This window comes from Danio rerio, chromosome 2 (assembly GCF_052040795.2).
Source record: "Danio rerio strain M-AB ecotype USA chromosome 2, GRCz13ab, whole genome shotgun sequence".
Lineage (NCBI taxonomy): Eukaryota > Metazoa > Chordata > Actinopteri > Cypriniformes > Danionidae > Danio > Danio rerio.
Window position 1 is genome coordinate 26,735,587 of NC_141022.1, and position 13,576 is coordinate 26,749,162.

The 13,576-nt window shown below is 35.9% G+C and overlaps 2 protein-coding genes across 3 annotated transcripts in view; one reads left to right on the plus strand and one right to left on the minus strand.

The window, feature by feature from the left end:
• Nucleotides 1-13,576, plus strand: part of csrnp1a (cysteine-serine-rich nuclear protein 1a) — an 811,199-nt gene that overhangs the window by 82,025 nt on the left and 715,598 nt on the right. The window lies entirely within an intron of this gene.
• The window catches only part of niban1b (niban apoptosis regulator 1b), a 59,524-nt gene that overhangs the window by 2,441 nt on the left and 43,507 nt on the right, over nt 1-13,576 (minus strand). Inside the window, exons 7-13 of one of the 2 annotated variants that reach the window (XM_087240820.1) lie at nt 10,434-10,538; nt 8,564-8,726; nt 5,501-5,688; nt 2,697-2,843; nt 2,279-2,389; nt 2,071-2,178; nt 680-791 (exon numbers count right to left, since the gene is read on the minus strand). In XM_087240820.1, the coding sequence (XP_087096946.1) occupies nt 680-791; nt 2,071-2,178; nt 2,279-2,389; nt 2,697-2,843; nt 5,501-5,688; nt 8,564-8,726; nt 10,434-10,538 (934 nt within the window). Of the gene's footprint in view, nt 1-679; nt 792-2,070; nt 2,179-2,278; nt 2,390-2,696; nt 2,844-4,673; nt 4,960-5,155; nt 5,689-8,563; nt 8,727-10,433; nt 10,539-13,576 lie in introns of those variants that run through there. The other variant, XR_015478484.1, reaches the window with a different exon arrangement.

The following is a 13,576-nucleotide window of genomic DNA, read 5'->3' on the forward strand; positions in this document are numbered from 1 at the left end:
ACTGGGTCTGTTGGGGTTTCTGTGTGGAGTTTGCATGTTCTCCCTGCGTTTGTGTGGGTTTTCTCCGGGTGCTCCGGTTTTCCCCACAGTCCAAAGACATGCGGTACAGGTGAATTGGGTAGGCTAAATTGTCTGTAGTGTATGTGTGTGAATAAGGGTATGGATGTTTCCCAGAGATGGGTTGCAACTGGAAGGGCATCCACTTCGTAAAACATATGCTGGATAAGTTGGCGGTTCATTCCACTGTGGTGACCCCTGATTAATAAAGGGACTAAGCCGAAAAGAAAATGAATGAATTACAATCATTTACCCTCTATTATATTACAATCATTTAATATAATTTACTCACATCTTAAATGTGTCGTCTTCGTTTCAATTGAATTTATATTTTATTTAATTTCATGCATTTTTCACTGATAAAGTGGTAATCTCAATGTGTAGACTTCAGAGTTTTCATTTTATGCAAACGCAAAAAGTTTTTCCCTTTAATTGAAATAATTCATTAACTATTTATTCATGTCAATTATGAAAGCAACACAATTACAATTTTAAGCTGTTTCAAGCACTTTATCCTAAATCAATGCATTTTCCGAGTCTTGAAAACACTAGATTACAATTCTAGCACTTTTACTGAATTCCAGCACCCACATGAACCCTGCAAATGGCTTCAATACTTTACCTTTGTTAACTTCATTGTTTAAGAGGTTGAGCAGTATGTTCTCATAGATGTTCTCCACTTGAACAAAGTTTGTGTAATCAGCAAAGACAAACTGTTCGAAATTCTGCAGCTCCTGTCAGAGAGAGAAATACTATTTAGACAAACGTATTACTAATAATCTGTAGCAACCCTTTATTTAAGCTGTTAATCGAACATTGTGTTAAGGCTGATTAATTCTAAATTAATTACTAAATGAGTTCACAGGAACAAAATCATGTCATACACAAATAAAAATATATAATATAGTAATATAAAGTGAATACTGTAGTGTTTTATAACCATCATATATGTGTCTAAAAATGCAATAATATTACACAGTGTGACTGGCACACAATCCCTGTGCAAGCAGGTGGTCACATTGAAAGTTACCTAGCTGGGGACTATTTTCAGGTCCTGCAAAACATCATCATCCATGGTACACCAGCAAACTTTCTTTATTATTACACTGAAATGAGAATACAGTTCCTAGCCATATCAACCTAGAAAAGAGCAGCTTTTTATTTTTCATGGGTCTTAGTACACTTTAAAACAGTCAAGCTTTAAATAGGACCATTGTCTAAAATTTTTTATCTCCATTTCATTTTTGTGCAAGATGCTAATGGTCTAATTCAGGGGTGCTCAAACTTTTTCGTATGAAGGGCCATAAAACAAATATTATTGAGAGCTGTGGACTGAAGATAAATATACCAAACTATTTTACATTGTATGGGTAATTTCCTAATTGATTTTATAATATTTATAAATAAATAGAAAACATTACTTTGAATCATATTACCTAATGCAGAATATTTTTTTAATTATAACTTGCAATAAAATGCATTTAAAACAATCACATTTATTACAGTAATGTTCAATGTGGAAAACACTATTCGAGCAGAATCTGCCTTTGCCTTTTTTTATTCACCAAGTCTCTTCATTGTCCTCTATCCATGGATGCCCAAATGCACATTTTGAACTAAATGTGATTCATTAAATCTATTTAAAACATCTAATTTCAGTAAGCTTTCTTTGTAGCTTAACTATAAAACAAAGAAATAAAAGGTTACATCAAATTTTAAACAACAATCTCTTAACCATCCCTATCATTCTCCCTTTCTTCTCAGATGGGATGGTGGGCCAAATCAAAGGTTACCATGGGCCAACTTTGACCCACGGGCCCTATAGTTTGGGCATCTCTGGTCTAATCTGATTTGATTATTCTATGCTAAGCTAAACTAAAAGTGCTCCTGCCAGACTTGGAAGATGGAGTAGTTAATGAGCCTTTTCTTATAAAACTGTAGTGTTCTTTTAAGTAAGAGGGTGTATTGTCTAAGTGTTCAGGGGAATATCTTTAAGAGATAAATTGAACGTACAGTTTTGCAGGCAGGGGCCAGACTCCTCTTGATGGCTGGCAGAGTGATGTCAACAAGAGCCTCCTGGAAAATCTTCTTCCGCACTGTGCTGCTGTCATAGTCAAATTGCTGATGAGAATAAAGAGATTCATGACAATATTTTATTTATTAGAATTATTCTATTATTAAGATCATGTTCAACTGCTGGTGAATATATTCTGAGGCCAACCTTCAGGACGCGGAGCTTGGCTTTCTCCATGACCGATGCCTGTTTGTCAGGTTTATCCTTTAAAGCAGACTGGAGCAGCAGCTCAAACGTGTACACAGCATTCTCCATCAACTAAACAGTTTGAGGGGTGAAAAAAAATCAACAGACATGCCTCAGTTCATTTCAACTCCCTTGATCTGTAGGGGGAACCAAAGATCATGACAAAATGAAGCAATGCTCTCCGCTGACTTCATTTTTGGTGGAGCAGTCTGTGACACAACTAATTCCAGTAGTCGTTTTTTTTCCTCTACTGAGCTCTAGAAAAGATTTATGTGATTACAATTGAGTCAGAGCGCCAGTTTCTTAACATGAACATAAAACATCTAAAAGCCCCACCAAGTTTAACCAACGCCCAGTCAAGAGCACGAAACACACCCACCTGCTGCATCTGACCCTGTGTGCAGTGAACCACTCGAGACGAGTTGGAGAACTTGAAGCGGTTGCGCAGTTCCTGGAGCTGCTCCTTCAGGACGTTCACATGCTGGTAACAGTCCTCCATCCGGTCACGACCCACCTGCTGCAGTGCCTTCACACGGACAAGAATGACTCATGAGAACCCGAGAGCGAGTTTCTAAGATCAGATGATCCTTATTCCAACATGATCTAATCACTGCTGTCCAGCACTCTGCTCTCTGAGGATAAACTGACCTGATTTGCTTCAAGTGCTGTTTAATAGCCCTGGCCAGGAAAAGTTGAAGTCAGCAGATAAGTACGCACTTTTCTGTCTCTAAGGATTCTCAGATGTCCAGGTCATTGGGTTTGGGAACCAGAAATTGGCTCTCATTCAGAAGTGGTTCAATATACATACAGCTGAAGTCAGAATTATTAGTCCTTCTGAATTATTAGCCCCCCTGTATATTTTCCCCTGATTTCTGTTTAACGGTGAGAAGATTTTTTTTTCAACACATTTCTAAACATTCATTTATTTATTTTCTAATTGGCTTAGTCCCTTTATTAATCCGGGGTCGCCACAGCATAAACCGCCAACTTATCCAGCAAGTTTTTACACATTGGATGCCCTTCCAGCCGCAGCCCATCTCTGGGAAACATGCACACACACACATTCACACACACACTCATACACTACAGACAGTTTAGCCTACCCAATTCACCTGTACCGCATGTCTTTGGACTGTGGGGGAAGATCACCCGGAGGAAACCCACGCAAACGCAGGGAGAACATGCAAACTCCACACAGAAATGCCAACTGAGCCGAGGCTCGAACCAGCGACCTTCTTGCTGTGAGGCGACAGCACTACCTACTGCGCCACTGCCTCGCCAATTTCTAAACATAATAGTTTTAATAATTAATTTCTAATGACTGAATAATTTTATCTTTGTCATGATGACAGTAAATAATATTTGACCAGATATTTTTCAAGATACTAGTATTCAGCTTAAAGTGATGTTTAAAGGCTTAACTAGATTGATTAAGCAGGCTAGGGTTATTAGGCAAGTCATTGTACAAAGATGGTTTGTTTTATTTGATAATCAAATAAAATATTGCTTAAGAGGGCTAATAATATTGACCTTAAACATTTTTAAAACTGCTGTTATTAAAGCCAAAATAAAACAAATAATACTTTCTCAAAAAGAAAAAATATTATAGGAAATACTGTGAAAAATTCCTTGCTCTGTTGAACATCATTTGGGAAATATAAAAAAAAATACAAATAAAATTCACAGGAGGGCGGATCATTTTGTCTTCAACTGTATATATAAAAACATGCTTCCATTTACAGCTCTACAATCTTTTGCAAATGTGAACGCAAATTGTGGTCATGTCACATGACAGATCTAAAGTGGGTCACACACCTAAGGAGAAGTGCAGGTATTACACTGGTGACACAAATATTATTTTACTTAATATAATTGAATGCAGCATCATAAAATTCTGAAGGGGCTACTCAGCAGCAGCTGCCTATTTTTCTATTCACTATAGGTCATGGAGACTCAGCATCAGTGAAAGTTGACATTTGGCTTGGAGTGAACTCTATATTTGTGTCTCCTTCATGTTTATCGTCTCACGTTGCACCCCCACCAATGTTAATTGAAATTTACGCCTGTGAACAGTGGCCATTATCACCAGGGAGATTAAAAACAATCTCCTTCTTCTCCAATGGCAGGTGGGGAGACGCTCATTGGCCCCCCTGCAGCTGGTTCACCTATGCCTAGCAACGGTACTGTGGCAACCAGTTTCCAACAGTCTTCAAAATACATTCTTTTATTCAAAAGAAGAGAACAACTCAGGTTTGGAACCAGTGGTAGGAGAATAAATTGAGTCAAGGGAACCAATCACATACAATTGAAGTCAGAATTATTAGCCCCCTCTTTGAATTTTTTTTTTTCCTTTTTTAAATATTTCTCAAATGATGTTTAACAGAGCAAAGAAATTTTCACAGTCTGTCTAATAATATTTTTTTCTTTTTAACATTATTTGTTTTATTTTGGCTAGAATAAAAGCAGTTTTTTTGTTAGTTTTTTTTTAAACCCATTTTAATGTCAAAATTATTACCCTCTTTAAGCTATATGTTTTTCGATAGTCTACAGAACAAACCATCGCTATGCAATAACTTGTCTAATTACCCTAACCCGCCTAGTTAACCTTTAAATGTCAATTGAAAGTAAATGTCAATGGAAATGTTTCGAGGGGACTCTTATTGTGCCGTGATTACAACTCAGTGAAGTTGTAGGTGATCTTTGAAAGGTGAGTTTTTTTGTTTATTCTAAAATACTGATTACATGAGTCTCTTGTCTTTTGTATATTATTAGCCTAAAAAACTATAACCTAAATAGCAGGGTCCGTCAAGTTTTTGGGTCCCCCTGAAACATTTCCATGTTTCATGCTATTTGCTTGTGTTGTGAGAAACTGCAGCATGTTCTCCTAATTTGTTTGTGTTATGAAAATTTGCAGCATATTTTCTTCTGTTTGCGTTTTGAGGATTTGCAACACGTTTGCTGTCAAACCAGTAAAGATCTTTTCTGCTGCTGTTTTTTTGTAATTGCATGTGTTTTCTTATATTTCAGTGTATTAAGCTCTCTCGGCCATCGTTAAAAAAAAAAAAACGGACCTGAATCACTTCAAGCAGTGCAACGTAACCTTGACCATGACATGTTGAATTCTGCAGATAAATATTCAGTGCCAGAATGCCACACATTTCTACATGTTCTGCATTGTCTCACCGTCTGAAGCTCCTCCGTGACGCCCCCCTGAGGGAAGTCCTTGCAGATACGAGTGAGCTCATCCTCCAGCAGCTGCCTGACAGCCTGGAAGCCTGCGCTCACAGGACCCATCAGCTCCTCCAGGATGGAGGTCAGGTACGGGGACACGCTCTCTGAGCAGTACTTCATGGCAGGATCTGAGACTAAAGCTGAACACAAACAGAAAGACAGGGGAGCTGAAGACTGTAGACTCTCACTATTCATTCACTATTCTTCGGCTTAGTCTCTTTTTCAGACTTTGCCACAGCGGAATTAACCGCCAACTATTCCAGCATATGTTTTACACAGCGGATGCCCTTCTAGCCACAACCCAGTACTGGGAAACACCCATACACACTCACATTCAGACACATACACTAGGGACGGTTTAGTTTATTCAATTTACCTATAGTGCATGTGTTTGGCGGAAACCGTAGCATTCGGAGGAAACTCATGTAATACATATTTAAATTAGTAATCTAACGGTCATAAATGTTAGAATTTTGGTTAAATTCAACCATAAAGTCACTCATATATTTTGTACATTTTGTAAAACAAAATGTTTAAGATTCACCATTAGCAGATTCATTATTGGCCAACTCTGTGATCGTGTTATTCATGTGAATTCTCTCATAAAAAAACAATAATATGATGAAATGCATTTAATTCTGTTGAGGTTGAGGTTAGCCTCTTGGTTAAAGAACAAAATGGTGGAAAATATCAACTCTGTTATTGTCAACTCTGTAAGTTGGGGGGTGGTTAGGACGATTCTAAGGGCCCATACATTTAGGGGGCCCCCAGAGATATTTTCAAGGGCCCGCGCCAATCAGTGGCACCCCTGACTACGGCCAATTTAGTTTATTCAGTTCACCTATAGCACTCGTGTCTTTGGACTGGGGAGGAACCCAGACCACCTGCGCAAACACAGGGAGAACATGCAAACTCCACACAGAAATGCCAAATGGTCCAGCCAGGACTCCAACCAGCGACCTTCTTGCTGTGATGCGACAGTGCTAAACACTGAGCCACCGTGCGACCCGGCATCGTGCATTATTTTACATTAATAATGGATTCAGTTTACTGTACATTTTCTATATCATTCAAGGGAACAAGTACTCTCAATTAAAGACTGACAAATCAGTGTTGATATAAAGAGGAAAAATAATGATTCTGTAAAATGAATCAATGTTAATAAAAACGATTCCATCTAACATTTAAAATAGAGGGTGATTACATTTGTGTTATTAGTGCTGAAATTTAATGTGTTAATTAATTATGAAAAGCAACGTTAAATTTGTTTTTGTAATGCATTTAACAGTCACCTCAGTCTTGCATTTAATTCAGTTTATTAGGGATGAACAAGCAAGCCCACAACTTACTACATGGTGGAGCCTGTGGAAAACAGTTCTATGACCTTAATATTTTATCGAATTTTATCATATACAAAATTGTTAACACAAGAAAACACAAATACAAATATGATACCCACTTTATACAAGATTTTAATAAAAATTAAGTTATTAATGTGTTATGCTTTTGACACAACATATCTCTTTTGGTCAATTTAGCCAATGAATATAGTATGTATAAAGCTGAAACTGAACTGTTGTGTGTTTGATTTCTGATGAATCTGTGTTTTGAACGAATTTGGGGTGCGTTTACCAAACAACCACGTAACTCGCGGCTGAACTATCATAGTACAATGTATCATTTAGGAAAAGAATGATATTGTGACCACGGTTCTCAAAAACCGTAGTTTCTCTGTTGCAGATTCATCATTTGAACCACATTAGTCATAACGTAAAACGCCCATAAGGATGCTCTAAACAGGGTGGTAACTTCTTTAGAGAAGAACCCCATCATTTCTTTGTGCAAACTATATTGTTTTACATGCACACGCATTTAAAATAAAATCCAATATTAGATTTGGTAAATACATGCACTCACTTTCCATATCAATTGAAATATATCTAAACGGCACATATAGGGCCTGTTTCCTTTATAAATATAATTGAGAACATTACATATTCTATTCTAAAACAAAAAATTACAAAAGCTAATGTATTATTATTATTATTAATAAGTAGGATATTGTTTATTCATTTATTTATTTATTTTTTTAAAAAGTCTACTTTTACAATTTGACACATTCAAACCTCTATAGAAATGTTCTACATTACCAACAGGCCCATGTCATATACAGATACATTTCTTAATAAATAACTATAAACTAAAAGCATCAACGTATTCTATTATGTTTTCACAAGCTTTGGAAGCTTTCCGCTTTTAAATAATGGGTCACCTATAGCTTTCATCATGAGCCATGACTGTGTTCAAAATGATATCAATGTTTTTTTAAAGTGGACTGCGAAGGGGGCGCAATTGTAAACATGAAAATTGATCAAATGGAACTGTAAAAATAGTTTGAAAGCAAATTACATCCAAGAAAGATAACTTTAAAGCTTTTTTTTATTATTCCAAGTTTAAATGTTAGAATGTTCTAAATGAATTGGGCATAGGGGGATAACGGGGAATAGAACACAGCCAGGAACTATGTTTCTAACAGCTCTAGAGGTGTAACTGCAAGTGTACAAGTTTGCGATGCAGTTTGCGAATGTTCATTGGAACGATGGATTTGGGAAACACCAAATCAAGGAACTATGTTTGTAATGAAGGAACTTGCCATTTTTTCGGAAACGCACCCTGTAAGCATTCAGTCACCAGAACATAAAAAGAGAGCGCTATTTACTTTATTCCTTCATTCCTGAAAACAGGTTTTGATGCTTAATATTTTCACAAATTTCCAGAAATCTCTAAAAAATAAAAAGTTTAATAAGAACAGCATTTATCAGAATAAGAACTCTAAATATAAACATCATAACTGTCTTTAAAGTCACTTCTGATCAATTTAATGCACCCTTGCTCAAGAAAAGTATTGATTTACAACCCAATCCTTTAAACCACAGACCTAATAAAGACAGAAGGAACTAAAACATTATACACAGAACTTAATTCCTGTATAGATCTACTTTAATATATCCATACCTTGCAGTTTTGTTTCCACAAACGTTTGTGAGTTGATGATTTGGTCCATGTCTGAACGGATGAGCGCCTCCTGCTGTTTGCTGGCATTTATGCACTCGGTTTTCAAGCTCTCCAATCCTTCTCTGAGTTGTTCATGCACGAGCTCATAGGTCGCCTCCACCGTCTAACAGAAAACACAATCACATCCTAAAAATGGGCACAATAAACCCACTCCATCACGGACACAGAGCCGTCTTTGTCTGTATGCCAAGTCAGCTGAGACAGACAGCCGAAGAGAGTTACATCTAATGGTGTAAAATGTGTATTATTTTGGATGATGTGGAGGCCAGAAAAACAATAGTTTTTTTTTTTTTTTACCATTTTTTCCAATATTTGTCTCATTAATTTTAGGCCATTAGGCAAATGCCTTAATTAAGTTTGACTGTTTTAAAGAGCGTTTACTCATGTTGAACCTTGTTTTAAACAATTTTTAATGCGCGGAAAAACTGACAGAAAACCAAAGCCAATAGATTTCTTTACGCATATCCAGGGCCAGACGGAATCTGCGGACGTTTTTTGCTATTTCTGCGGAGAACTTTGGTATTATTTTTGGAGTATCCAGTGGAGTATCATAACTAAAACCTTAACATATTAAATAAAAAGTAATAAATTACTGAATAAAAACTGAATAAAATCAGATTTACACATTTACTCAAGTAAATAAACAGAACTAAAAATGGGCTAAAAATCTGCAGAAATCTGCGGAAAATCTGTGGAAAATCTGCAGAATTATGCGCGCGCAGATTCCGTGTGGGCCTACCCATATCCCACTCTGCAAATACAAACACACTTTAAAACACACAACCACACATCCTTATTTATTCTCATTCTTTCTTGCTTTGTCAATATATCGTAGTGTATACTGTTGAAAAAACAATTTAAATGATGTAAAAATAGAAAAAAAAAGCTGCAGTAATTCGTGCCCTCTCATGGTAGTTACACACAGGGCGTACAGCTGAATGGCTGCAGGCGCCAGTTTTTCTACATGCTTCCAAATAATTGGTTGCACTTAAAGTTTGGGAAACTTATATTTAATAAGTCTCAAAAAAATTTAATAAAAAAGTGTGGGAGAAAAAATAGTTTATATGCATGCTAATAATACCTTTGTGAGAGGTGTGTTTGGCTTCGAGCTTTATTTTTATCTTTAAGAAAAGTAACATTTCATTTGTCATTTTAACATTGACTGTGACACCAATCATACAGAGCGTAATTTAATATATGTTAAATGTATTCTTTTCCTGTCTCCCACTGGGTCCTAGTGCCTGCCCAATGAGAAATTTCCAAGAAGAAAATAAGAAAACACTAATATGGGGAATAGAAATCTCAAATCTGACTCTGATATCCTGTAAGTTAACTCTTCTTCAAAACACATGAACAGAGAAGATTTTCTAGAATAACTATCTTCTTAAATAATCGGCACTATTAAATAAAATGAAATCGAATTTTGGTCACATCGCCCACCCCTGTTTTTACATCAAGTCACATTCAGTATTTACTGCTACAGAAAGATTCATCTTCAGTTTTTGGTGCTATTTATGGTCTGCCCAAACTCATTTGTTAATTCTAATAAATTTCCTCACCACTTTCAATGGATGAACTGGGAGAATAATGACCCCTCATTAAACCTACATTTTTAAATGAAGCACTTCACTGTTTGTTTACAGAAGTTACTCCCATAATTCATGCAAAGTGTCCTGCAAAGGAAAGCATGCTGTGGGAAAAGGTGGACTGCTCAAAAAAGCAACAGCCGAGTGTCGTCTGACTGTGACACTGAACACATGCTGAGTTAATACTCTAAGAATAGAGGCAAGGAGAGGCTGATCTCACTTACCGCAAACCAAACCCTCTTCCTCTCCGGCTTCTTCCCCTTCAGCTTGGGCAAGAGCTCCGTCTGCAGGGACGGCAGAAGATCCTCCAGCACCAGATTGGCCAGCACCTGCAGAAGGACAGAGAGAGAGTCACTGCTGTGGCCCGTAATGGCAGAATTAGAGCCGTGATGATACACGAACTAAGACTCCACATTGACACATGGAGGAAAAATACACGTCTATAAAAATTACATTTGCTTTTCTTACTTAGAGTTTTTGTCTTGTTTCTTGTTCAAATATCTAATCCTTAAACCAAGAAGCATTCTCTAGATCGGGGTGCCCAAAGTTTGTCTTATGAAGGGCCAGACACTAAACATAATTGAGGGCTGTGGGCCGAAGATAAATAAAGCAAACTGTATTACAAAGTTGCCATGGGTAATTTGCTAGTTTTTTAAATAATGTTTAAAAATAAAGAAATCATTACTGTAATCATATTAAGTTAATTATTGCATTGTAAATTTGCACATTTTATAATTAACTTATTACAATGAAAACAAACAATTCCTTTTATAACACAAAGAATGGAGTTCAATGCACATTTAAATGAATCTGATCTATTCGCAGCATTTAATTGAAAGATTTAATTCAAGCTTGCTTTTTTATCTCCTCACCCCTGACCCCCCTTATTTTTACTTTCTTCTCAAATGGGATGATGGGCCAAATCAAAGGTAATCATGGGCCAATTTTGCCCACAGGCCCTAGTTCGGGCATTTTTGTTCTAGATAAATAAAAAGTTGTCCAAAAACCAATTAGGTTTTTAAGTTGTTTTGATTTTTTCTAAATTAAAAATTATTCTTAAAAGAAACAAAATAATCTTGTATTCAGTTAAATTTGTTTAGCCTATAAACAGATTATTTTGCTAATTTAAAGTTGCAAAAATAGCTATTTTTCTGAAAACTGTATAATATTTTTATTTGTCTAGAAAATACCTCTGTCTTGGTTACAATGTTTTAGAAATGTAAAAACAAGGCAAAGCAATATAAAAGCGGTGGAATAATGTGATAGAGGTGATTCAGTCTGCAATTCAGAGATGTGGTGGTTGAGTCATTGTGGATATAGAGTAATAAAAGGGTTACAGTCACTAAATATGCTTGAAGCATAATTACATAAAAACTGTATGTTGATAGTTTTGTTCTCAAGCTCTTTGTATAATAACTGTTTCATTGTTCATAAGATAAGTAGATAAATACATTCAAAGTTGACATAATGGTAAATAGATAACAGAAAAAACTGAGAAAGTTTTAGTTGAATTTTTTAATGTTTAAGTTTTTAATGAATTTTTAGTAATTCATTCATTCATTCATTTTTCTTCAGCTTAGTTCCTTTATTTTTGAAGGGTTGCCACAGCGGAATGAACTGCCAGCTTGTCCAGCATATGTTATTTGTTCTACAATCATACACTACGGCCAATTTAGTTTCCTTAATTCACCTGTCCCACATGTCTTCTCCACAGAAATGCCAATTAGCCCAGCCGGGATCAGCGACCTTTTTGCTATGAGGCAACAATGCTGATTACTGAGCCACCGTGTCGCCTATATCATTCATTCATTTATTCATTTTCTTTTCGGCTTAGTCCCTTTATTAATCCAGGGTTGCCACAGGGGAATAAACCAACACCTATATTATATTATATTATATTATATTATATTATATTATATTATATTATATTATATTATATTATATTATATTATATTATATTATATTATATTATAGGAGTTTTAGAAGCATTATTTTACTTTCTGTATAAAAATGTTTATTTCATTTTTTTAAACTGAAAATCTAAAAATTCATTAAAGGCGGCAACACCAAAGCCCCAAAAATATAAATTTATTAAATTAAAAAAGCTGACACAAAGTGTGTGCATTTATATTTTTATATTATATGTAAATTTATATCTTTGGAGCTTTGGCGTTGCCGCCTTTAATGAAAAATTAATTTGCACCTTTTGCGTTTTTTGACTGAGCACCCAGTTAAGAGGGATGTGCGTGCTTTTGTACAGTTTTTCAAAACTGAAAATCTAAACAGAAATTCTAAACCCCAAACTTTTGAATAGTGAAGTTTGATCACAGAGTGTGTTTGCCATAATAACTTGGCATTGTTTGTTGTGTGCTATAGCCTTCTATACCCCTCTGTTTTCAGTTCCCTAACACAACAACACCTTGTTCTCCAAATTAGGGTTGAAAATTGGGCTTAACAATGGTTGGAGGAAGGCAGAGGTGTTTCCTTGAGTGGCTACAGGACATCCTGTGAAAGACCCTCTCAAGAATTCATTGCACCAAGAGCAGGAAGAATTCTGGTATGAGGAACAACATATCAATCATTTTTATGTTTGCAAAAGCAGTTTTTACTTTTAGCTTTTGCTCAGGGTCACAGGTTTGCTCATGCTCTCACATCTGTGATACAAACATACATGATACCTTATAGTGTTTGATAAATTATAAGCACTTCTTTTTGTGCCGTGTCCTTTGGAAGTCCTAATACAGAAACAGAAGAAGCTCTGTGGAAATAGCAGCGTTTGGACGGCATTTTAGCTTTCTCTGCTATAACATTACAGCACCTCTGGCCACGCCCCTTTACTGCGCTGTGTATGTAGCACCCAAACTTAGTTCGCTGTAGACTTTAATGTAAAACTCTGTAAAAGCCAATGTCTCTCTTTGCATTGAACTTTGAGCGTCTGCATTCAGAGATGTTGTTTATGTTTACACGTCTACATTACACATCAACTAAAGTTTAAAATATGATATCGTAGTGGACCACCCCTTTAAAAATATATATTGTAAAAAATCATTGCGTTTGGATTCTAACAAAACATATGGGATGCTTATTTGTGTTGCAATCATCTGAAAAAAAAATGCTTAAGCTTTTCAGGTAAACAACCTTTGTTTAAATAGAAAATGGGATACGGGGATGCAAAAGTCATCATGTCCCTTTAATGCTTTTGTAGATTCTAGCATTAAAAATATTTAAGATATATAATAAATAAATGATTAAATGGATAGTTCACACTCAGTTTCCTCACACTCAAGTGGTTCTAAACTCTAAACTTCAATGAATTTCTTTCTTTGGTTGAACACAAAACAAGATACTATAAAGAACGTTGGGGGGA